The sequence below is a fragment of the Dermacentor andersoni genome, chromosome 7 (assembly GCF_023375885.2).
Source record: "Dermacentor andersoni chromosome 7, qqDerAnde1_hic_scaffold, whole genome shotgun sequence".
In the NCBI taxonomy this organism is placed as follows: domain Eukaryota; kingdom Metazoa; phylum Arthropoda; class Arachnida; order Ixodida; family Ixodidae; genus Dermacentor; species Dermacentor andersoni.
In genome coordinates, this window is record NC_092820.1 from 71,959,693 (window position 1) to 71,985,023 (window position 25,331).

General features: G+C 49.2%; 1 protein-coding gene across 1 annotated transcript in view; it reads left to right on the plus strand.

Annotated features, from left to right (window-relative positions):
- Positions 1-563: 563 nt before the first annotated feature.
- Positions 564-25,331, plus strand: part of LOC129385852 (putative phospholipase B-like 2) — a 97,121-nt gene continuing 72,353 nt past the window's right edge. Inside the window, exons 1-2 of the mRNA XM_055073011.2 lie at positions 564-793; positions 13,125-13,371. Coding sequence (XP_054928986.2) covers positions 564-793; positions 13,125-13,371 — 477 coding nt within the window. The remainder of the gene's footprint in view (positions 794-13,124; positions 13,372-25,331) is intronic.

The window sequence follows — 25,331 nt, forward strand, 5'->3', positions numbered from 1 at the left end:
TAGTGGGATATGCAATATTTTATTGGTTATTTGAATGCTTTTTTCGAGATTGTTTTGTGTTTCTTGAACCATATGCTGTTTTTTCGGTTGTAGGGTTGATTTCAATGAATGTATGCACTGTTCGCTTCACATTGCTGTGCACTTGTACTCTCTGCCTTACGGGAATGAGTCATTGCATTATTTGCTTACTTACGACGGTATGAGTCATTGCTTACGAGGGCATGAACCATTGCATTTTTCGTGGCTTACGCATTATGATCCATTGTTGCTGATTACAGGTGCTTGCTTTGAGCTTGTTCTTTTCTTGGAACGTACGCTGTTCTATACGTTGTAAGCGTCATTTCGCTGAGTGTATGCACTGTTCGCTTCACTTTACTGAGTGTTTGTAGCCTCTACCGTACGAGGCCAATGAACCCCTCCATTTTTGCTTAACTTGGGAGCTATGAGCCATTCGCTATGATAATAATATTGTGTTCACCGACGGACACAAATGATGCCGGCCACCGAGAGACTACCGGCTTCGCTTTATGGCAACATGGTTACCTGTTCCATGCAGATTCAGGATGTATCAAAGCTCTCAGCACGGGAGCATCATTCAACTGTTGATATGCGCACTGTCTACACTGGCTGTGACGCAAGACGCCCGCACCAAATCGGCCTGGGCGACACTGGAAATGGACACCCAGAAAGTTATCATACATGACGGCGAATTGCAGGCGGCCGACTTTAGCGCCGACCCATCGCGGGTACCGGTCGCGTGGGCGACTTTTCGAGACGACATAAAGGAGAGCGGGTGAGTGTTCGGGCTATTTTCCCGTATTTCTTAACTTTTCAGACTATTAATCGTGAAACTTACATTATAGTAGAATATATATATATATATATATATTATATAGGAGGTTTATTGGGGTTCGTAGCGACCGCCGGTTCTACGATGCACCGAGCACAGTCCCCGAGCTCGAGCCTCTGCTGCGCGCTTGATGCTGCCGATGCTGCTGACTGCGCACACGTTCCTCATCTTCCTTACAATGGCCCCGCGGAAATAAAGGAGCCATTCTGGCGAATTACTTTTCTGGAAGGAGGGTAGAATTGTGATACGGCTTGAGACGCTGAACGTGAACGACTTCGCGGTTACGACGTCGCATGTCGGACGGCGGCGTTAGCGGCTCAACCAGATAATTAACGGGTGATGTTCTCTCGAGAATGCGGTATGGACCGTAGTACTTCGGAAGGAGTTTTGAAGCGAGCCCAGGCGTGTGGTGTGGCACTAACAACCAGACCATAGCGCCCGGGAGAAAAGTGGGAGTCGAGTTCTGGGCATCGTGAACGGCTTTTTGGCGGTTCTGGTCGTCCGAGGTGAATCGGCGGGCAAGCTGGCGACATTCCTCTGCTTGTCTGGCGGCTTCCGAGATCGGCAGGCATTCAGAAGGGTCCGGCCGGTAGGGCAAAATGCTGTCCATGGTGTGCGAAGGATGACGGCCGGAAAGAAGGTAAAAGGGTGAGAATCCGGTAGCGGCCTGAGTCGCGGTGTTGTAGGCGTAGGTAACAAACGGAAGAACTAAGTCCCAATTAGAGTGATCAGGTGAGACATACATGGCGAGCATGTCACCAAGAGTTCGATTAAAGCGTTCCGTGGTACCGTTAGTCTGTGGATGATAAGCAGTGCATTTACGATGAACAATAGCGCATTCAGCAAGCAGTTGTTCGATGACTTCAGATAAGAAGGCGCGGCCTCGATCGCTTAAAAGTTCACGTGGACCTCCATGACGAAGGAGACAACGACGAAGTAGGAAATTGGCGACCTCCTGCGCTGTAGCATTTGGTAGAGCAGCAGTCTCCGAATAACGGGTTAAGTGGTCTACCGCAACGATTATCCACCTGTTCCCGGCAGGAGTCAACGGAAGCGGCCCGTAGAGATCTATGCCCACGCGATGAAAGGGTCGGGATGGGCATTGTAAAGGCTGGAGTTCACCGGCGGTATTGTGCGGTGGCGCTTTCCGGCGTTGGCACTCATGACAAGAGCGGACGAACTTTCGAACGAAATTATACATTCCCCGCCAGTAATAGCGGTGGCGAAGTCTTTCGTAGGTCTTGAAGACTCCCGCATGGCCACACTAAGGTTCGACGTGGAACAAGAGCAGAGCTCTGCTCGCAAGATTCTCGGAATGACGAGTAACCAGGTGCGCCCCTCTGGGGCATAGTTGCGTCGATACAGTAGCTGGTCGCAAATCGCAAAATGAGGCACTTGCGCCGAAGCGTACGTGACGCTGGAACTTTCGACGCATCCGAGAGAAGGTCGAGCAGAGATGCAGTCCAGGGATCATTACGCTGTGCAGAAGCGATAGTGTCAACGTCCAGAGAGGATAATGTGCACTCGCAGGGGGAGTCGTGACTGGCCTTCGGGGGAAGCGGTGATCGGGATAGCGCGTCAGCGTCGGAGTACTTTCGCCCGGCACGGTACATAACGCGGATGTCGTATTCTTGGATTCGCAATGCCCAGCGGGCAAGGCGGCCCGATGGATCTTTGAGCGTCGACAGCCAACATAGTGCGTGGCGGTCGGTCACTACGTCAAAAGATCGGCCGTATAAATATGGGCGAAACTTGCCAAGCGCCCACAGAATCCGAATCAGAATCGGTTTTTATTGAGATCATTAGAATAATTACAAGTTGTTAATATTCAGGAGGAGGTCCCGGAGTCAAAGACTGCAATGGGACCTCCTTTACAATGTAAACGTAATGAAACAAAAGTGCAGCAGTTTTCAACAAATTGTTAACATAGAAAAATTACAGGTTTTAGTATGAATACCATGGTTGAAGAATTACATATGCATAAATGTCATGAAAAAGAGCACTGTAACACAATCTCGTTGACAACTGATAAAGTAACTGCGTAGATGACGTTACGAACACAGTAGAATTAGTTAACTCGAATGTATATGTGAGGCGGAAACAGAAATGTAGCTGTATGGCATTGAAAATGAAATGAAGGCACCCTGAAAGAATGGTTGCGAGTATGGACTAGGCATCAGTATTCGACAGAATGTAATCTTTTAGTTGTTTCTTGAATTCGTGAATTTTAAGTGTTTTTATGTATAATGGTAGTGTGTTGCAGAATGCGACAGATGAAAAATGGACGCTCTGTTTGCCATAATTAGTATGTATTTTAGGTAAAATGAAGTTCCTATTTATTGCAAACCTGGTAACATTAGTATTTAATAGAGAAGATTGTGGTAACAAGCTGTCGCATCGTGTGTAATTGATTTCACGGAACAAAAAGGTACCTAGACTATATAGACGCGTGTACTTACCTTTATCGGGCGACCACGTTTCGCCGCCTAACAAATGTAATCGCACAGCGCGGGATGCGCCTGTATGTATCCGAAGTTTCTGGAAAGTTATCGATGCTTCTATCCGGCTGTCTGTTGTCGCCGAACCCTGTGTTATCTGATTTCATCGCGTGACGCTAATGGTGTAGAACTTTGTGGAAGGCAAGCGGGTCCGAACGATTAGTCTGGAACATTCGACGACTGCAGTTTAAAAGCCGACGCGCTTGACCCGCTGATCAGATTTTCGACGATCGCCGACTGTGTTCGCCGCTATCGTAGGGCTTTAAGTGTAGCCTGTTTTGTGGGCAGAGGTTCGCCCAATAAAAGCTAGTTTTGTCTTTCACAGTACTGCTACTGTATTCTTTAACGTCACTACCACGTGACAATATTTAACGAGTTATGTGACTAAGAATGTGATTAGTTCGTAAAAGATATGAGGCGTTGTTGTTATATGGGCTAAATGTAATTATCCTAATAGCCTGATTCTGTGATCGGGATAGCGCGTCAGCGTCGGAGTACTTTCGCCCGGCACGGTACATCACGCGAATGTCGTATTCTTGGATTCGCAATGCCCAGCGGGCAAGGCGGCCCGATGGATCTTTGAGCGTCGCCAGGCAACATAGTGCGTGGTGGTCGGTCACTACGTCAAAAGATCGGCCGTATAAATATGGGCGAAACTTGCCATGCGCCCACACAATGGCCAAACACTCCTTTTCTGTAACGCTGTAATTAGTCTCCGCCTTGGTTAACATGCGACTCGCGTATGCGACGACGTATTCTGGGTGGCCAGGTTGATGCTGTGCCAACACAGTGCCAAGGCCTACACCGTTTGCATCGGTATGGATTTCGGTTGGCGCTTGTGGGTCAAAATGGCGAAGAATGGGTGGCGTCGCGAGAAGACTGCGCAAGGTTGTGAAGGCATCGTCACACTCTGGAGACCATGATGAGAGATCTCTAGCGCCACGACATGGCCTAAAATTGTTAGCTGACGAACAGCAAATCTACACTTCTTCAAGTTAAGTTGCAACCCGGCGTTGGTCAAGCAAGTGAGTACGTGCTGGAGGCGGAGCAGGTGTGTTGGGAAATCAGGGGCGAACACCACAATGTCGTCAAGATAGCAAAGACATATTTTCCATTTGAGGCCACGCAGAACATTATTCATCATTCTTTCGAACGTAGCAGGTGCGATGCAAAGTCCGAAAGGCATGACGGTGAATTCATACAAGCCGTCGGGTGTAACAAAGGCAGTTTTCGGGCGATCGGCCTCTGCCATCGGAACCTGCCAGTAGCCTGACCGCAAATCCAGCGAAGAAAAGAACTCGGCACCCTGCAAAAAGTCCAGAGCATCATCGATGCGTGGTAATGGGTAGACGTCCTTCAGCGGGATCGTGTTTAACCGCCGAAAGTCAACACAGAAGCGGATGGAACCGTCTTTCTTTGTGACGAGGACCACCACAGAGGCCCATGGGCTTTGGGAAAGTTGAATGACGCCTCGACGGAGCATGTCATCGACCTGGTCTGCAATGACGCGACGTTCCGTAGCGGACACGCGATATGGTCTTTGTCGCAGTGGTGAGTGAGTGCCAGTGTCGATGTAATGCTTGACTGTCGATGCACGGCCAAGAGAGGTTTGGGCATTGTCGAAAGAAAGGCGGAAGTGCTGAAGGATTGCGACAAGTTGAGATCGCTGCGAAGGCGTCAGATCTTCGGAGATGAATGGGCTGAACACACCAGTCGATGTTGAGTATGGTACGGAGAGGGCACTCGGTTCATGGGCGGCAGTAGAAGACACTTCGTCGAGGACGGAGACAATTCGTGTTGAATCGACCGACTCGACGTAACCAAGGCATTCTCGGCGGAGCAGTGATAGCGGCGATGAAAGATGATTGTAAATGGGCATCGTGTTCGGGTCGCTGGGCCCGACGTTCACCAAGGAAGAGTGGGACGCGCTCCTGCGAAGTCCTGTCTTTGAGGATCAAATCCTGGCCGTCCAGCGCGCCCGCGATCGGGCCGGCAGACTACATCTGTCAGTCCCGTCGTGGGATTAGCCGGGTGCGCGTTTTATCGCGCTTTGCTGAACCAAATAAAAGTTTATTCACTCACTCACTCAATCGTGCTCACACCGGCGGCAAGGTCAAGAGCTGCAAAGGGCAAAGGAAGCGCTTTTCGGGTAAGAAAGTGATAAGAGGGCATGAAGAAGACCGTCCCATCGGATAGGGTACTACAGAAGACTGGTACGAATGCTGACGAGCACGGGGGGATACAGCTGCCTTCTTTCACGACAATTTTAGCGGCAGGATGAGCATCGACCGAGGCCAGGTCACCAAGGTGGAAAAGTTCAATCTAAGCCCGAGCGCAATTGATGATGGCATTGTGGCGTGACAGAAAATCCCATCCTAGAATAACGGCGTGTGAGCACGATGAAAGAACTATGAATTCAATCGTGTACAAAACGTCCTGTATGATCACACGGGCAGTACAAGCAGCGGTAGGGTGAATGGGTTGAGCACTCGCCGTTCGGAGCGACAATCCAGACAGAGACGTCGTCACTTTACGAAGCGAACGGCAAAACCTGGCATCCATAACTGAAATAGCGGCACCGGTATCGACTAAGGCGACTGTAGCGACATCTTCGATAAGCACATCAATGACATTGGCAGGTAAAGGAGGAGAACTTCGGCATGTCGACACTTGCGCAGTTCTTGCCTCAGGAACTGCGTCGTCTAGTTGCCTTCTTCGTTAGAGACGGGTCGTCGACGCATAGGGGAAAGCGATCGACGACGTGGGGAGGGTGACCGGAGGCGTTCGAAGCGAGGACGGCGATCAGTCTGGGAGCGAGCTGGTGATGGGTCGAAAGGTCCGTCAGGCGCATTTGAATCAGGCGGCACATTGGGCGCTCGGCGATCGTCATCGAACGCCTGCGAGCGGCGGCGGCAGAACCTTGCGACATGACCGGGACACCTACGTGCGAAGCATATAGGGCGATTGTCCGGCGTACGCCACGGGTTAGCGACGGCAGTGGTGGTCCAGGGGACGGTAGGTGGAAGGCGGTGCACAGGCTGCTGGAAGCGACGCACGGGCACACTGCGAGGGGCCATTGCAGCAACCGTCGCATAAGTGACTGGTGTAGCCACGACATCCTGCTGGTGAACAGCCGGCAGCGCTTCCGCGACCTCTTCATGGATCACGTTACGGATATGAGACGGCAAAATGCTGGCAGACTCCTGAGTGACGGACACTAGAGATAGCTGTCGTGCGACTTCTTCGCGGACGAAATCCTTGATTTGCGTTATCAGGGAGGCTTGTTCTGGGCCGGTGGTAAGGCTGCAGAGTGATGCCGCATTTGAGGTGGGATGTCGCCTTGTCAGAGCTCGCTGCTTAAACAATTCATCATAGCTCTGGCACAAGCTGGTGACGTCGCCAACAGTGCGCGGGTCCTTGGCCAGAAGCATTTGGAACGCGTCATCGTCGATTCCCTTCATGACGTGCTTGATCTTTTCCGCTTCCGTCATGGCAGCGTTCACGCGCCTGCACAAATCGAGAACGTCTTCTATATAGCTGGTGAATATCTCACCCGTGTCCTGTGCGCGTGTACGCAAACGCTGCTCGCCTCGGAGTTTCCTGACGGCGGGTCGGTCAAATACTTCTGTTATCGATGTCTTGAGCGCCGACCACGTTCGGATATCCCTTTCATGATTTCTGCACCAGAGACTGGCCACGCCCGCGAGGTAGAATGACACGTAAGCCAGCTTGTCCGAGTCAATCCATTTGTTGTGAACGCTCACCCGTTCGTAGGACGACAGCCACTCTTCAACGTCGTTGTCGTCGGTTCCGCTGAAGATGGGAGGCTCCCGCTGGCGAACGGTGCCAGCGCAAGGGACGGGTGGCGATGGGAGAGCCTGCTGGTCGGCGTCCGGCATGGCAGAGGGTAGCGTCCGAGAACGGAGTTCCAGGATGGTAGAATGGAACGTTACCCTGCACGGCTCCACCACTTATAAAGGAGGTTTATTGGGGTTCGTAGCGACCGCCGGTTCTACGATGCACCGAGCACAGTCCCCGAGCTCGAGCCTCTGCTGCGCGCTTGATGCTGCCGATGCTGCTGACTGCGCGCACGTTCCTCATCTTCCTTACAATATTTATATATATGTATGTCTATATTTATATATATATCATTCTTCCTGAATGCCGGACCCCGGCCGATATGTCCATAAAATCACAGTATCCATCCTACGTCCTTTTATTCCATGAACTATTTCTCTACCGGAGCCTGTGACTGTAAGCTTCACTTATATATATATATATATATATATATATATATATATATATATATATCTTGCTAAGAGATTTATTAGCAACAGGCGCGAACGGGTAGCTGTCACAAGCGTTCGGCGAAAGACAGCAACCACGAGCTCATGCCAGTGGCGATGGTGCTGTGGCGCAGGCGGCTACTCTTCTTCGTTACAATCGCCCTCCGCAGAAAAAGGCGCCATCCTGGCAGCTTAAGGCGAAGAGACTACTATTGGGTCGTAGTACGGCTTAATGCGAGAGACGTGGACAAGTTCGCGGCCGCGATGGCGTAGGTCCGTCGATGGCGTGAGGGGCTCTACGATGTAATTGACGGAGGACGTTTGCTCGAGAACGCGGTGGGGTCCTAGGTACTTTGCGACAAGTTTTGAGGAGAGGCCGGGTGTAGTAGCGAGTACCCGAAGCCATACGAGAGAGCCAGGCAAAAAAGTTGGTGCAGAACGGCCGGCAGGTTGACGGGATTGCTGCTGCCACTGGTCCTCGGTGGAAAAAGAGCGGGCAAGCTGGCGGCATTCCTCGGCATGACGAGCAGCTTCAGATAGCGGAGTACTTTCGGAGGCGTCAGGTGTATATGACAGAATGGTATCGAGAGTAGTAGAAGGTTCTCGTCCGTAAAGGAGAAAGTAAGGGGAAAAACCAGTAGTTGCTTGGGTCGCAGTATTGTGGATAGGTGGCGAGGTTAGCAGGTGGCGTAATTTCGTGAAGGCGTCATCACAGGCGGGTGACCAAGCGGAAAGTTCTTTGTCGCCACTTAGAAGGGCTGTCAGGGGTGCACTTATGGAAGCGAAATTTCGAATGAAACGTCGGAAGTATGAGCATAAACCAAGGAAACTTTGAAGCTCCTTTAATTTCTTTGGTTGCGGAAAGTCGGTGACAGCGCGGAGCTTGGCTGGATCCGGAAGGACGCCGTCTCGTGATACAACATGGCCAAGAATAGTGAGCTTCCGGGCGCCGAAACGACATTTTTTTAAGTTAAGTTGAAGTCCCGCGTCAGTGAGGCATTTGAGAACTTGCTCGAGACGGCTGAGATGGGTTCGGAAATCAGCAGAAAAGACAACTACGTCATCCAGGTAGCATAAACATGCGTTCCATTTGAGGCCGCGTAAGATATTATCCATCATTCTCTCAAAAGTGGCTGGGGCGTTGCACAGGCCGAAAGGCATTACGATGAATTCGTACAATCCATCAGGTGTTACAAATGCTGTTTTAGGTCGATCAGATGGTGCCAAGGGGACTTGCCAGTATCCGGAACGTAAATCCATCGAAGAAAAGAACTCAGCTCCCTGCAAACAGTCGAGGGCGTCGTCGATGCGCGGTAACGGGTAAACGTCCTTGCGCGTTATCTTGTTCAGACGTCGGTAGTCGACGCAGAATCGAATAGAGTCATCCATTTTCTTAACGAGGACGACCGGTGATGCCCAGGGACTGTTGGAAGGCTGCACAACGCCACGCTTGAGCATGTCAGCAACCTGGTGGTCAATGACACGGCGCTCAGAGGCGGATACTCGGTAAGGGCGCTGCCGTAAAGGTGCATGACTGCCGGTATCTATCTGGTGAAAAACGATCGATGTGCGGCCCAAACCGGAAGCATGGCTGTCGAAAGAAGCGCTGAACCTCTGCAGGAGAGCAATAAGCTGGCTTCGTTCTGAAGATGACGTGCCATCGTCGATGGAGCAGTGGAAAGCGTCGAGGAGTGACTGATCAATCGCAGAGTCACAAGTAAGTGCGCCAAGGCCCGCAGAAGTAGAAACGGCAGGAGTGTCAAAGATGCGAAAGGTGTCGACCGGTTGAACAAGGCCTAGGCATTCACCATGAGATAAAGCTAAAGGGCAGGCTGTGGGATTGTCGACGACCATTTTCGTGACGCCATTGCGAAGAGTAAGGAGAGCAAAGGGCAGTGGAGAACATCGGCGGCGAATGAACAGCTCAGAGGGCGTAAAGAGAACAGTGGCATCAGAAATAGCGGCGCATGACACAGGCACAAGCAGGGAAGAGCGTGGAGGGACGGAATTGTCTTCGGACACAAACAGTTTAACACTGGAAGGGTCGTTTTCGATAGGCTCGACGTCGGGAAGTGCAGAAAGTTCGAGTTCGGCGTGACAACAGTCAATAACGGCGTTATTATTTGCAAGGAAGTCCCAGCCTAATATGATGTCATGGGAACAAGTGGGCAGCACGACGAATTCGACGGTATACAGTAGACCTTGAATGAAGACGCGAGCAGTACAGGCAGCGAGAGGCGTTATATTTTGAGCGTTCGCGGTTCGAAGGGAGAAGTCGGAGAGAGGCGTCAAAACCTTTCGTAGTGTGCGGCAGAGTTCGGCGGAAATTACGGATACGGCGGCTCCTGTATCTACAAGTGCCAGGACGGCGATTCCTTCGACAGAGACTTCAATGACGTTGGCTGGAGAGGGACGAGGACTTGGGCATTGCGACGTGGACGCAGTTCGTGCCTCGGGAACTGCGGCCATCAGTTTTCCTGCTCGGTGGACACGGGACGACGCCGCATCGGAGAAAGCGAGCGACGACGGGGAGATGGTGAGCGGCGAGTAGAGGCGGTTGGGCGGTCAGGGGAAAAGGAAGAGGTAGGAAGGCTGGAAGGCGAAGAGGAAAACGGAGCGGGGAAAGGTGGCGCTCGCCGGATGTTCTGAAGAGGAAGCATGCCACGACGACAATGGCGCGCCACGTGACCAGCATTACCGCAAGCAAAACATATTGGGGGGTCATCGAAGGTGCGCCACTGGTGGGGGTAAGGTCCGAGTCGCGGTTGAGGATTCGCAAAATGCTGTCGGTCAGGAAGCGGCATAGGAGGAAAATGCCGGCGGTCGTGAAGCGGCATAGATGGCGGCAAAAATGTCGGTGGTCGATGCATAGAGGGCGGCAGGGGCGTTTGTGGACGAGATCGGGAAACTGCTTCAGCGTAAGTGAGAGGAGCCGTGACTGGTGTCTGCTCAACGGCTGGAGGAACGGCTTGAGAGACTTGTTCTTGAATGAAGTCGCGGATCGTAGGATGCAAAGCAGGGGGTGGTTCCTGGACAGAAGATATCAAAGATAGCTGGCGGGCGACCTCTGCGCGAACGAATTTCTGGATTTTTACGAAGAGAGCAGCATGGTTGTCGTCGACTCCAAGGCTTGATAGAGAGTCGGCGGGTGGGGTGGGACGTCGGGTGTGAAGCCGTTGCCTGCGCAACTCGTCGTAACTCTGGCACAATTCTATCACTTCAGCGACAGTGTGAGGACTCTTCGATAATAACATTTGAAATGCGTCGTCCTGAATACCCTTCATTATATGTTTTATCTTCTCCTCCTCTGACATCGACGCATTCACCCGTTTGCACAGGTCGACAATGTGCTCAATGTAGCTCGTGAAGTTTTCTCCGGCCTCTTGGGATAATGTGCGCAAACGTTGTTCTGCACGAAGCTTTCTTACTGCAGGCCGACCGAAAACTTGGGTAAAGTTGGTCTTGAAGACCAACCACGAAGTGAGGTCGGCTTCATGGTTTAGAAACCATAGTTTCGCAGCGTCCGTAAGATAAAATGCGACGTTTCTCAACTTGGTAACGTCGTCCCACTGGTTATGGGCACTCACTCGCTCATAGGACGAGATCCAATCTTCAACGTCTTTGTCATCTGTGCCGGAGAAGATAGGGGGATCTCGCTGACGCAAGGCACCGGCACAAACCAAGGTGGCCGGCGCCGTCGGAGGAGCTGGAGGAGTGCGTGCATCGTTGGGCATGATGGGGGGTAGAGTGCGACTCCGAAGTTCCAGCGTGGTCGAAACCCAGCACCTCCACCACTTGCTAAGAGATTTATTAGCAACGGGCGCGAACGGGTAGCTGTCACAAGCGTTCGGCGAAAGACAGCAACCACGAGCTCATGCCGGTGGCGATGGTGCTGTGGCGCAGGCGGCTACTCTTCTTCGTTACAAGATATATATATATATATATATATATGACGCGATCATTGGTAAGCTTTTATCAATTTTTTTTTTCGTTGGCCGGCTCTAGATAACATAATTCTGGTCCTCGTGTTGGATTATTGAAAGAGGGGGACATTACTAGCACGAGAAACCAAAACGCATATTCACCTAATTAACCTAATAATTACATTGCGGCACGTATTGCAATCTACGAATTGTAGCCGGTGAGCTTGGAAGACGTGTGAGAATGATACCAGTTTTGAGGGATAATTTCCCAATGTGTGGAAGCAAATACGTGCGCATTCCTGTTACTTTTGCGCTGCAATGCATAAAAGAGGGTTTTGTTAAAAAAAGTAAGTGCAACAATAGCGCATGCTTACGGCAGGTTAGATAGCGCATATCTCCAAGCTGGCGTTATTTTGCAAAGTCATTCAAAGTGGACGCGGCTTAATCAACTCACCGGCTGCAATTCGTATATTCCAATATGCGCAGTGAAGTAATTGATTCAAAAGATAATTAGCAGACTGTTGTTAATCAGTTTAATATGTTTTTCCCATTTCTCCTGTAAGTGATGTCGGTCTCTTTGGATAATGGAGCTAAAGGATGGGAGCTGTGTTATCTGCAACAGGCTATTTTTGAATATTCCGTAAAACTTGAAAATGATCACAGTGTATAATAATTAGGCTGTACTGCTGGTGCGCTCTCGCTTTCCAAGCAACCATTTGTATGAACTCAGCTCTATCACCTTCCAACAAGAGTGCACGCTTCGCTTATCTTCCCGCAATAAATCGAAAACCGCGAGAGCCCTGTCGCTCTTTCCACGTTACCCTAGCCCCTTGCGTCCCCTGGAGACAAGATGCTTTTCCACTTCGTTGCGATGAAGCTCATCCTCCGCTCGAAGCCTTTATCGGGCCTTTATCTTCTCGAAGCTGTATCCCTACTTTGGTACCGTGTGTAGCCACGTTTGAAGGTGTTGTTCCTTGGGCTGGTATATAAGGAGGATTTCTTTTATTTTGGCTTAGGAAGTAGTGAGTCAGGGACCCCATAAGATGCCCGATCATGCATTTTCGTCACCAAAATTTGCGAAAGAAAGCACATGTACTCGGCGTCTAGATTACTATATAGTAGTTTTCTTGAGGACACCACCACCTAGGCTAGAACCGCTGCCGCGGTAGAAGCATAGCGATGGGGGTGAAATGAAAAAAAAAAAAGAAATATCCCCGTGGACATAGATTTACGTGCACGTTAAACAAGCACAGGTTGTCAAAATTGATCCGGACAGAAATACTCGGGCGCAATTTTGTCAGCACCCAAAATGGTGAGTCGAGATATTTTCCCCACGTAAATCTCCTTACCGTAAAAACTACTCTGACACACAGAGCTAATAAGGTTCAATATAGCAGTATTCCTTTTGGGATAATTAGAATATGATTACTTAAAGATGGCAAAGCTTTCTTGACTTGAACATGTGTGACTAATGTAAAAACGCAGACACGAACTCAGCTATGAATGCTTTAAGCTATCTGTGGTGTGTTACCAGGGGAACACATTCACGTTTCCTTTTACCTTCCAGGTGGTCGTACCTCCAGGTAGAGAGCAATGAGCGTGTGCCTGACGAGTTGCAAGCATATGCAGCCGGGACGTTGGAGGCTCACCTTACGCGTGAACGAATGGAACAGCACTGGACGAATCTCTTCTCGGGTTACTGCGACAACCAAGCGGAGTATTGCCGCAGGCTTGAAGATTTCTCCATGCAGAACATCGAGTACACACGAAAACAGCAGCATGAGCGCCGGGACAGCGACCCATTCTGGAATATGGTACAGTGCTCTCTGTTTAACTTGGCTAGAATTTCAGCAGTATCGCAGCATCTTGCCTGCCAACGGACTACTATCCACCCTCTATTCCTCCAGTCCAATCACTTTTGTTTTAATGACAAGATACATCATTACGTTATATGCTAAAAGGATTTCGTGAGTAGAACTTTGTTCGGTTAGCAGTGATCAAAATTATGACCAGTGCTTCAGCAAAGTTCTATTATCGAGGCGGGAACAAAACGGCTGCGAAACAACGAAGACAATTTGTCATGGGAAATCTTACGAACAGTAGCGTTTTCGAAACAACCGCTGCCGTAAGCGTTCATATAACGTCACCGAGTAGAAGGCCATAGGCTTCCCTACGACCTCCAGCAAATGTTTTGCGTCAGCGGTAGTTACAGAATCCTTTACTGAGCTGATCTTCTCACTTAAGCGTAAATTGGAATTCGCACTTTTACAGAACTGTTTTTATAATAAAATGATTGTCCTGGCGTCAGCCCTGTAAATTACATTAAAGATCTTCGTCTGCCATAGCCTAAACTTCCGAGAAAGTTAACATCACAGAGGAGCACTGGGGTTTGGTATGAGAATATGCCAAATGGGGACTTCGGGTTACTTTGAGCAAACGGTGTTCTTTAACGTGGTCTTAAGTTTCACTGGCGTTCTTTCATTTTGCTTCCATTAAAATGCGGTTGCCGCGGCCAGAAATTGAACGCGCGACCTCGAGCTGGGAGAATGAATTATCCTGCTGGCAATCATTAGACTCCCCGCGCTCAAAGCACAGGGCACAAGGGGCAAGCAGCATGCGAAATGTTGTATGTCTATTTTCTACATGCGCCGATATTTTATGGCAAAAATTCCTAAGCATAAACCTTTTCAACAACAAGTGAAAGAGTAAGTATGAGCGTACGAGCTATGGGCGCCATTTTTGTTAGCCACAACAATACGAAACCAACAGCTAATGAAGCATGGAATGCATACGGAGAATTATGTATTGTTCTCGTTTGTAAGTGTACAGGCAAACGAAAGTGGACAAAAAGCAACTTCCCGCTGGCACGAGCGCAGTAAATTCATGTTTCAATGCAGCAGTCGGGTTCGAGTTGCAAGGCAATAGCAATACAACAGATAATCCAACAGTTAAAAAAAAAAAAAAAAAACTGCCGAGGTGACCCCGTATGCTTACATAGATAGGGTTACGTAGTGAAAACATGCGCATCGTCAACGCCTCGCGCGAGGATAGAGATCGCTCGCTCGGTGTTTGACGCTCGACCGACGCACCTGCCTGTTTGTCCTTGTGTCTCCGTGATTAAACCGTGTTACGTATTTGGCGAAAGTTGCCAGGCTTTCGCCAACCTTGGAACACTGCAGTCAGAAGTGACGGCTCATCATGTCTGATGACGAAAGCCAGACACGACTGCCGGACTTGCGCGGCCTTCTATGTTCCGGCTCGCTGAATCAACGGGATTCTGTCATTTCCATGAGCTCCGCTGAAAATGACGTCGAAGATTCGCTATCATCCTACAAACTAGTGGGTGCTCACAACAAATGGGACGTTACTCACAAATTGAAGAACGCGGTCTGCGGCCTCGCGAGCATCGCAAAAGCGTGGTTCCAAAACCTCGAATCTCACCTTCGCACCTGGTCAGACTTTGGAGAAGCTTCATGAAAGGTTTCCTTCGCTCTCCCGTGCGAAAGCTTCGCGCTGAGGAGCACCTTTGCAAACATTCCAAATAGGTTGATCAGCACTTTACCAATTACATATTAGACGTCATCGGCCTTTGCGAGCGCGTCAATGCAGAAATAATAGAATCCTATAAGATCCGTGATATCTTGAAGGGCATCGAAGAAAATACGTTTGAAATGCTCCTATCAAAAAACCCTCAAATGATCGTCGAAGTCGCTGACCTTCGTCAGAGCTATGATGAACTCTGCAGACAACGCCTCCTGAGCGCGGCTTCCTTTCACTCATGATGCCACTATAAGGATCTTAACCGCAGTTCGCGGCCACGGCCTCCTGCTTTGCAAGGTCAAGTCGCTCTACAGCCGCCTCTCCTTACGGACCTTCGAAGCCCTACGCCATCATAGACTTCAAGACTGCGACAAGTAATACAGGAGAAAGTGTGACTATTCCGTCCGCTCCTCGCGGCCACCGGTGCCTGGACTTATAACCTAAGCCAAATTTATATCGCGGACCCTTCCCCCGACGTTCTCACCACCACTGCCCGCTGTACCACTAGGTCAACTTCCTCCCACGTTTCCCACCATATTACCAGCCATAACTGGTGGACCATGGCGCATGCCCGACAATCGCCAAATATGTTTTTACTGTCTCATTCCTGGCCATATGGCACGCTTATGCAGACATCGCTCACAGCTTCTCCGAGCTGACTAGTCAGCGCACTCCAGCGTCCCTCCAGTTGCGTTCTTCTTGTCGACTTCTCAATCCCCTGCGACTTCTCCACGCACCGCAAATCCGTCTGCTCATGATCGCCGCTCGCCTTCTCCCGGCGCCGTTCGCTTTCCCCAATGCATCGTTGTCCCTCTGCTGCCGAACAGTAGGAAAATTGGCCACCGCCATACCCAAAGCAAAAACTACATCCATGATGCACGATTATGAGGTATTGGAAAGGATGGTCCTTGCACGTCTACAATAGTACTTCGAGCATTAGAATATCTAATCAGCTTCCATGGCAGGCTTTCGTCGAGGTCGTTCCTCAATGGATAGCGGCATTGACCTGACAACGTTTGTGCAACAGGAGAGAAGCCGTAAGCTCACATCTGTTGCGCTGTTTGTCGACGTGAAACGCGCATATGACTACGCTGCACATGATGCCGTCAACTCCCTGAAGACTATTGGAAGTGGCGGCCACATGCTTCGCTGGTTATATGACTATATATTTTGCCGGACGTTTTTTGTACAAACAGCAGTTGGCCCCACAGCTGAATATTACATTTACAGCGGCGCCCCTCAAGGAGAAGTATTGACCCCCACGTTGTTCAATGTGATACTCATTGGACTAGCTGAAGTTTTACCTAAAGCGATCTACCTCTCCACGTACGCAGATGATATCTGCCTTTGGACGTCTGCGGTAACTCGCCTTCAAGTTCGCGCGCGATTGCCGCGGCCAGCAACTTTGACATCAGCGCACCTTCAATCACAAGGCTTGCGTGTATCGACCGAGAAATGTGCATTGATTACATTCACACGTAAAGCTATGACAGCATAGCCAGTTTCCATTTATGGACACTCTATCACCTAATAGAAAGACCCATCGATTCTTTGGTGTAATAATCGATCGAAATCGTTTCCTGGAGCCCTCATTGCACGTGCCTGAAGAAAGAACTGTTGTCGATTTCTCAGGTACTGAGATTCATGTGAGGGAAAACATGGGTAGATCCGTACGCTCCATGCTTGAGATATACAGTGCTCTATTACTAGGCTATTTACAATACAGCCTTTCAGTGTTGTCCAGTACGTGCAAGTAAAATATTCGCTCATTGGAGAGCTTACAGGGTCAAGCATTGCGCATGTATTTAGGACTTCCTCGCAGTGCATCAACAGCTGCAACAATCGTGCTCGCCAAAGATCATTCCATCCAAATATCCGTTGCTGTGGATTGTCTCAGGACGCATATCCGCCATCTTCCCCGCGTCCCTGATCATGACTTGGTGTTCTTGCAATCGCAGAGACCGTGTACAACGTTTTCTGAAGTTATAATCACCCATACAGATTGTCTTCCATTAGGATACATACCAGCAGCAAGGCTTTCATTACCCTGTGGTGTCTCCAACAGCCTCAGGTGCGCCTAAGTATTCCGGGTGTTAAGAAGAAGGCCAATCACCCAGCAATAGCTCCTAAAGAGATGGCGCTGCTATTTATCAGAGGCATACGGAGACCGAATACACATGTATACTGATGGTTCGGTCTCACCTAACCAGCACTTCAGGTGTTGTTGTCATTCCGGCTACGAAAACCACAATAAAATTCATACTGTCCAACATGAGAGCAACAACAGCGGCAGAGCGTGCTGGCTTGCATGCTGCTGTCAAATATCTCCGGCAAGAGACACCTCAGAAATGCGTCATTCTTTGCCTCTAAGGCAGCGCTTCATAGTGCATTTTGCCATATATCATATGACTCATGAGCAGCTGCCATATGAAATAAGAGATCACCATCAAGCTATCGCTAAAAAACTTGAAATTACGTTCCCGCGGCTACCTGGACTAACCGGTATTCCTGGTAATGACCTCGTTGGCGAAGCCGCCAGGTCTGCCCATCTGGAAGCCCGGCCACTTTCAATCCCCTTATCAAGAACCGACGCTGCAAGAAAGCTTCATATTGTGGCTAAAGCTATTACCCACGAATACTGGCGCGCTATAACGTAAAACTATTACAAATCTTTCTATTCCAATTCTGCAATCAGCCCTCCGCGATTGATCGAAAACTTTTTGGACCACCCCCGCTAAACCTGCTTGTCACGCGACGTCACGAAAACTGCGATAGCTCAACATCTGATAAGACGTGCACATACTGATTATGGTGATTTTACTGAACGAAAGAAAAATACTTATATCTGATTCGACGCCTTTTCGCCATTAGCCCTCGGCTATTGGTCAAGAGTTTTCGGGCGGCACCCACTTCACCTGCCTCTCACGCGACGTCACAAAACCCCAAAAACTCACCGCGGCATAGTGACGTGTACGCGTTAAAGATGCATATTTATGACGAACAAAACTGATTTTTCTTCTGAATATCCGCAGGTTTTTGCGTGACCGTGTAACGTTTTCGACCACTATGGGCACATTCGCGACCTCGTTCTGCCAACTTTTCTTTGCTGAGAATCCGTTTTAGCGTCATTCTTAAGCTTCCGTTGCATGCCGCCGTGAGTGCCGACGAGCCACCGTAAGGTAAGTAAGGAAAAACGGACCAAGCACAGACGCTGGCACCACCCTCTTCATCCGGTTATCAATTCCTCTCGGTTATCAATTCTCCTATCATCCTATCGAATCCCTCTCCACTTGAACTTGCTCCTTGCCTCTTTTGAGCCAATTAGATAAGACAAGCCGCTCAGTGTAGGCAATGTTATTCGTTTTTCAAGCAAACAGAATGACCCTCTATGAACGAGGGGAGCGTTTGATTTGTCTGTTCAGGCAACGCTGCGGATGACCGCCCGATTCTTGCGTCGGTGGTTACGTTAATCTGAGGTCAGGCGATTGGCATAAAACCATATAGGAATAGTTTTACGTTATAGCGCCTCTGGTCTTCTCCCAACATCGCGAAGTCTGAACTTCATAGGCTGGATCTATCCTTAAAGCTAGAAGTAGCATAAAAAATTTCCCGCTCTGAGGCGACAGTATTGTGCCGCCTCTGGCTCGGGGTGGCATTTACGAAGGTTTACTCGCTCTGCATTGGAATGGGGGATACGCCCATGTGCGACTCTCGCAGAACCGCATGAACGATTGACCAGATCCTACGTCGCGCGCGAAGTTCTCCGGACAGCACTGAACCAGCTGGACTCTAGACCATTTTCCTTAATGAAGTTCCTTGGACCCTGGCCGTTCGCATCGATGGTGCAGAAGGCCACGAAAGGGCTCTTGAAATACGTCAAGTTGACAGATCGTGGGAACCGTGTGTAGACTCGGTGCGAACCTTCCACTCTGCGCGAAACTGTGCGCTATCCTCTCTCTCTTCATCCCCATACCCCTTCTCCCCAATGCAGAGTAGCAAACCGGACGTGCCTCTGGTTAACTTCCAAGCCTTTCCTGTGTTCTATTTCTCTCTCTCTGTCTCTCATCCGTCGAACAGCACAAGTCATTCCATGCTCATTATCCTGTAGCGGTCAGGCCATTGTCGAGCCACATTCGTCGCAATCCCCTTCTTGTCATGCATTGAATGACAACCCACTCGCCCAAGTGGTCTTACCGCTTGCGACACTGTATATGGTCCTGGTCATAATGCCGTCATGGTTGTTTCCTTGTCGCCCATCCAGTTTAGTCATCTGACTCTCGTCATGCCATCCTCGTCAAAATTTTTCATACATTCGTGGTCACGCCATAGTCGTGATTATGTCATCATAGTCTTTCTGTTGACGTCACTCGACCTTTGTCATCCCATTGTAGTCGTGGTATGTTGGTCACACCATCGTCGTCACAGAGTCTTGGCGAGACTGTCGCCCTCCCTCAGCCATCGTCAGAGGATCGTCTTCCTACCGTTGTCCTTATATCATTGGCATACTTTCCTCGTCATTACATCACCATCACAGTCGTCGTCATGTATTGGTTGCCATACATTCGTCATGATGTCATTGCGGTTGTTCTCCTCCCAGTCTCATCGTGCGTCGTGGTCACGCCATCGTGGTCACACTGTCGTATTCAAACCATTATCGTCTTCGCACCATCACCATGTTTCCTATGGGGACGTACTGGGCCAAGTTTTCTTATACCTTTGGCACTAGGTATATGTCGCGGCCGGGATGTCAAGGTCGCTTCAGCCTCAAGATTCCGGTTTTTTATCGGACTGTCACCTTGCCATCATCGTGATACAGTCGTCATACATTCGTTGTCCCATTATCGTCCTGCTAATCTTCCTATTGTCATCACTCTACCTTCCTCATCAGACTCTCGTTATGGTGTCGTCATCATACAGGCTTCGTTATACTGTCCTCGTAACGCCGTCGTCGTTATACGCTCATCTTCATCCTATTGCCCTCATACCATTGGCACTCCCTTGTAGCCATTGCGTCACTGTCATACAGTCGGGGTCATGCCGTCGCGGTCGTTCTATTATCATCATTCTAATTTCTTCATCGCACTCTCGTCGTGCTGCTATGATCATGCCATCCCCATTCCATAGTTGTCATATCATTGTCGTGATGCTTTCATAGTCAGGCTGTCTTTTTATGATTGCCATTTGTCCAGTAGCGTTACCTATTGCTGTCGTACCGTCGTCATGCTACCACCATCTTCGGAAAATGGCGTCATTCTTTCTGCTTCATTCTATGGTAATCATGTTGTTCTGAGTCACTCGTGATTTTGCCGCTGTTTTCGTCGCATCATCGTGTCGCATTGTCCTCAGAAAGTCACTGTCATTCATCTGGTGTCAAACCATAGTCGGCAGGCTATGATGCTCATGTCATCACCGCCTTTCAACCTCTGCCATCCGGTTATCGCCATACAGTAGTTGTTATGCAATTGTCGCCGTCCACTCACCATGATGTCATTGTCTTCATACCATTGTTGTGACGCTGTAGTATTTATACTATTGTAATAGTTCAAGATTCGCAAGGCCATTGTAGTCATCTCGTCTTTATCGGTCGCTCGACTTCATTCCTTTTTTGCCATTCCATCGTCTTCATTGCGATGTTGCCATACTACCCTGCAAGGGTACTCCATAGCAAAGTTAGCCGAAGCAGAAGCCTAAGGAAAAGCAAGCATCAGAAAAGTAAGGTCCAATGGAAGTCACTATAGCCTCCATTCTAGAACTTCATCAACAGTGGAAGGAGGAACGCAGGAAATTATTTCCAGAGCCATAGTATGTGCCCTCGTAAATTCAACCCAATTATTTAAATCAGAACAGGTACAAGCACACTCAGAACAAGCACAAAGGTTATTCACTACCATGAATGAAATAGAAAAACCGTTGACGGCAATATAAGAACTACCGGATCGGGTTAGAGAACAAAAAATCATGGAGGCCTATGTTATGGCTTGCCCGAACCCGGTCGAGAAGAAAAACAATGATAATGAGCCCAGCGTCCCAAAGTAACAAGTCAAAGAACTACCGTGTCTGTCAGTGTAATTTTTTTGGGTACAAAAGAGAAGCTAGGAATATGCAAAAAGCTTAGAAGCAGTTGCAACGCAAGGTGCACCAGACGTCATTAGGCTACACGAGCCTATGACTGAAGCAAAAGTAGCGCGATATGCAGATTTCACCTACCAGGTAGGCAATCCAATAAATACAAATGCTCACAACAGTCGTTCAAGGAAACATCAAGTTCATACCATATGACCCTTTTCCAGGTAGCCCATACCTACTTCTTGAAATTATTTCAACCTGGAGGAAATTCAAATCTAGTTTGTTTGTACTAAATCTGTACAGCAGCCCCAGACAACAACACCACTTTTAAAATGTTTTGGCGGCAACGGATCGACTCTCCCAGAGAGAACCGTCGCTAGATGTGAGTGATTTCAATGCACCGGCACTTGTGTAGAGCTACTCATATGATAGACGAAAAGGACGACAACTATGGGAGGACATCAAGCACATTCTTACTCTTTGCTTACAGAACCTGAACATTCAACATGCAGGCCAAACGCATTGACCCCTCCCTGCGTAAACACAGGAGGGAATCTCGGAAGCGCTCATTTCAACATCAAAATTAAGAACGAAGTGGGTCCTTTTCAATAAAACGAAGGACGTCCTTTATCGATGATGAACTCGGACGCATTTAGAGCAACCCAAGCAAAGTGAACGTCTACAGACGGATCGGGGTCCATCCTAGAAGAATGAACAACAGAGCTCTTGAACAATACTCAAGAAGCAACCCCAGATGTACCTAAGGTAGCTGGTCTACAACAAGTGGATAATAAACTTCTGCATACGTTCGAAGTATTGAATGGGCTTCACAAAACATATAAGAGGCAGAAGCTCAAGCGCAAGCTTCGCAAATAATAGTGTCACTAAACCAAGAGACAGAACAATATGCATCGCGACTGACTAATCAAGAATAGTATACGGCCTGCAATATAACAGAGAGCCGAGCGTACCTAAAATCGACAGAATTCTAAGGCACCTCTTAAACGGAAGCATCACGAAGACAACACAGCAACAAAATTTACAGAAACTGTTACCCAAATACTCAGGAACGAATGATAATATACTCGATTACTTTGAAGAAAAATACATAGGGGATCCTAAATCTGCGACACAACCGCAATACAAACGAGTTGATCATGGTGACATGGGTAGTCCGATAAATATGACAGAACTATAGAATGACCTAAAGCTGAGGTAGTTGGTGAGGATTCATAATGAAAAGAAGGGGTAAGGCGTGCAGACACGGACACAAGGGAAGAGAAGTGGACCAACATGAACGCCGTTTTAAATTATCAGCTGAAGGAAGCACTGAGGCGAAAAAAAAGAAGAAGACACAATACTCATCTGCGCATACTCCAGAAAGGTATCACCACGTGTCAATCGATTATCACGCGCTTAAAGTCCGCAGAATTATCATGGTTGGAATTGGGTTGGATTGTTTTTCGGCAGTTGACATTTCGACCGTTCCGACGCAGACAAAGGCTTTTCATCAAAACTTGCCAGTGTAAGTCCTAGCGGCAATGTTATGGATTGGGGTGAAACGTTCACTGTCCACAAACGAGTACAACCATCATTGGTGACAACGAGGGAGCGAGGGACTATCGCATTTTTCTTGAGCGCATTGTTATAATCGGGCTGGGCTAAACCACAACAAGAGCTTGTACGAGGGCGAGAAGTGTATACAGCTACAAACATTGCAGTTTGAGATGGCAAACACACATCTTGTGACACAGAGAGAACGTCGGCGGCATCACTGGTGCTATCTGTCATTGAAGTTCGCGCGTCGCGGCGAAGAGAAATCGCGCCACTTTCACAATCCAAAGTTGCCCCCCACTCACGCAAGAAATCAATTCCTATGATAATGTCATGCGTTGTACGTTCCAGCACAGTAAATTCACTTCGAAATGTCTGGTCCCCTATCGTAACGGAAACAGAACAGACCCCAAGTGGGCGTAACATTTCCCCACCAACTCCATGAAAGGTAGCGTTCCGATCACAAGAAAACATAACTTTATGTCCAAGACGATTTTTGAAGGACAGGTTCATAACAGAAACTGCCGCCCCGGTGTCAACTAAAGCAAAAACACTCACATTGTCAACTAAAACGCCCACTTTGTTTTTAAACAATTTTACACAAGGGAGGCTTGATGAAGATGAACATATTGTGGCCTCACTCCCGTCGGTCACACCAGCTAGTTTCCCAGCGGCGGCGGTGATAACGAGCGACGACGAGGTGATGGAGGCCGTCGTTGTCGGGTCGGTGGTGGTGTGAGGCTGCGATCGGAAACGGGGGAGTCACTGCGGTTCGCGCGTCCCTGCTGCAGCCGCTGGAAGGAACTGGGATACGGCCAGGGCTCGTCAGCGGGCACGCGGGGTGTGTAGGAATTAAACCGTGGAGCACGCTGCTGGTGGCGGTGGCAATAACTAGCAATGTGTCCAGGCACACCGCAGCTGTAGCGAATGAGGGAGTCGCGGCTTGTCGCGGGTGACACCGGTGACATGGGTGTTATGGGTGGAAACGTACTCTCAGGCTGGTTATAGGAGGGAAGAGCCCGCGGAACAAATCGTTGTGGCGCATCTTGTCGGCGTCCCAGACTTGTCGGTTGCGGTGGCAAGTTGCTGCTCTCCGTACGATCAGCATGGGTCCTGCGAGGCTCTCGGTAACTCTGAGGTGCCCAGGTGGCCGGTGGCACACGAAAGCGATGATCAAATGTACACTGATGGCACACATGAGCGTCATCAACAACTTTAAGGCGTTCAAGCTCTTCTTTAACCACTTGCCGAATCACCGAGGAGATGTCGTCGTGGGTTGGGAAGGACACACTTGCAATAGTAGTAACGTTGTCCAAGCGTCCAAACTTTGGCCCAATCCTTCTCATTTTCAGGGCTTCAAACGCCCAGCAGTCTTTCTTCAGATCAGATGGAGTACTAAGATCTTCCTTCCTTATAAGAAAATTATAAACATCTTCAGCGATTCCTTTCAGGAGATGGCCTACTTTCTCTTCGTCTGTCATGGTAGCGCTGACGATTCCGCGTAATTTCAGAACAGCCTCTATGTACGTTTGTACACGTTTCGCCAGGTAATTGAGCGCGTCGGGAGAGTGTCTGCTCAGCCTTCTTTTTCTTAGAGATCGCGTACCCCGAAGCACTTGATGAATTTTTCTACAAAATTATCCCAGCTTGTAAGAACGCTCTCGTGGTTTTCAAACCAGAGGAGCGCTGTTCCAGCGAGAAAAAAAACCGCGTTATCGAGCTGCTTCGTAGTGCGCCTGTGGTTGTGGCGACTCACTCTGCTGTAGTGTTTAAGCCAGTCGTCGACGTCTTCGTTCGCCTTCCCCGAAAAGGTGGGTGGCTCTCGCAACGGTGTCCAGTAGCCAGCCTGACCTGCGTGATTGCTGTCTGGTCCGCCGGAGGTGGGGTCGTCACTAGCTTCGCCAGAATCGGCCACGTCCGCTGCTTGTGGTCGTAAACCGGCCAAGCGTCCACTCCGTCGGACAGTTGGTAGAGCTGGGTCGTCCAGGATCGTCCAATATTTACCCCGCACGTCCACCAAAGATGTTACGAATGATGTTTATCTACAGGGTGAAACGAGGTCCGAGATGGAAGCTACAGGCCAGGCCCAGCCGGTGCAGAGTACCCCGAGATCACGCGCACCCTCTCTACTTCTTCTTTGTCTGTCTCAGTCGCGCAGTGCTGGGGCAATATATATATATATATATATATCCTCAGCCTAGTTTTTATGTTCACTGCACGACGAAGACCTCTCGCCGCGATCTGCAATTATGCCTGTCGTGCGCTAGCTGATTTCATCTTTTGCAAGCAAACTTACGAATTTTAACACCCCACCAAATTTTATGACACCCTCCACTGCACTTCACTCGCCTTGGCCAGTATTCTGTAGCTGTAATTGTCCACCTATTGTTTGCCCTACACATTAGGGGGAACGGCGCCGTGGTAGCTCAGTTGGTTATAGGATCGGCCGCAGAATGCGAAGGCGTGGGATCGTTCCCCATCTGCGGCAAGTTGTGTTTTCATCCACCTTCACTGCCATTCATTTTTAATTTCTTTAATCGCATTAGTAAGTTCAAGTAATTTGCCATATGTTGTCCATGGTGTCAGCGTTTGTTGCTTCTCATGACATGATCAG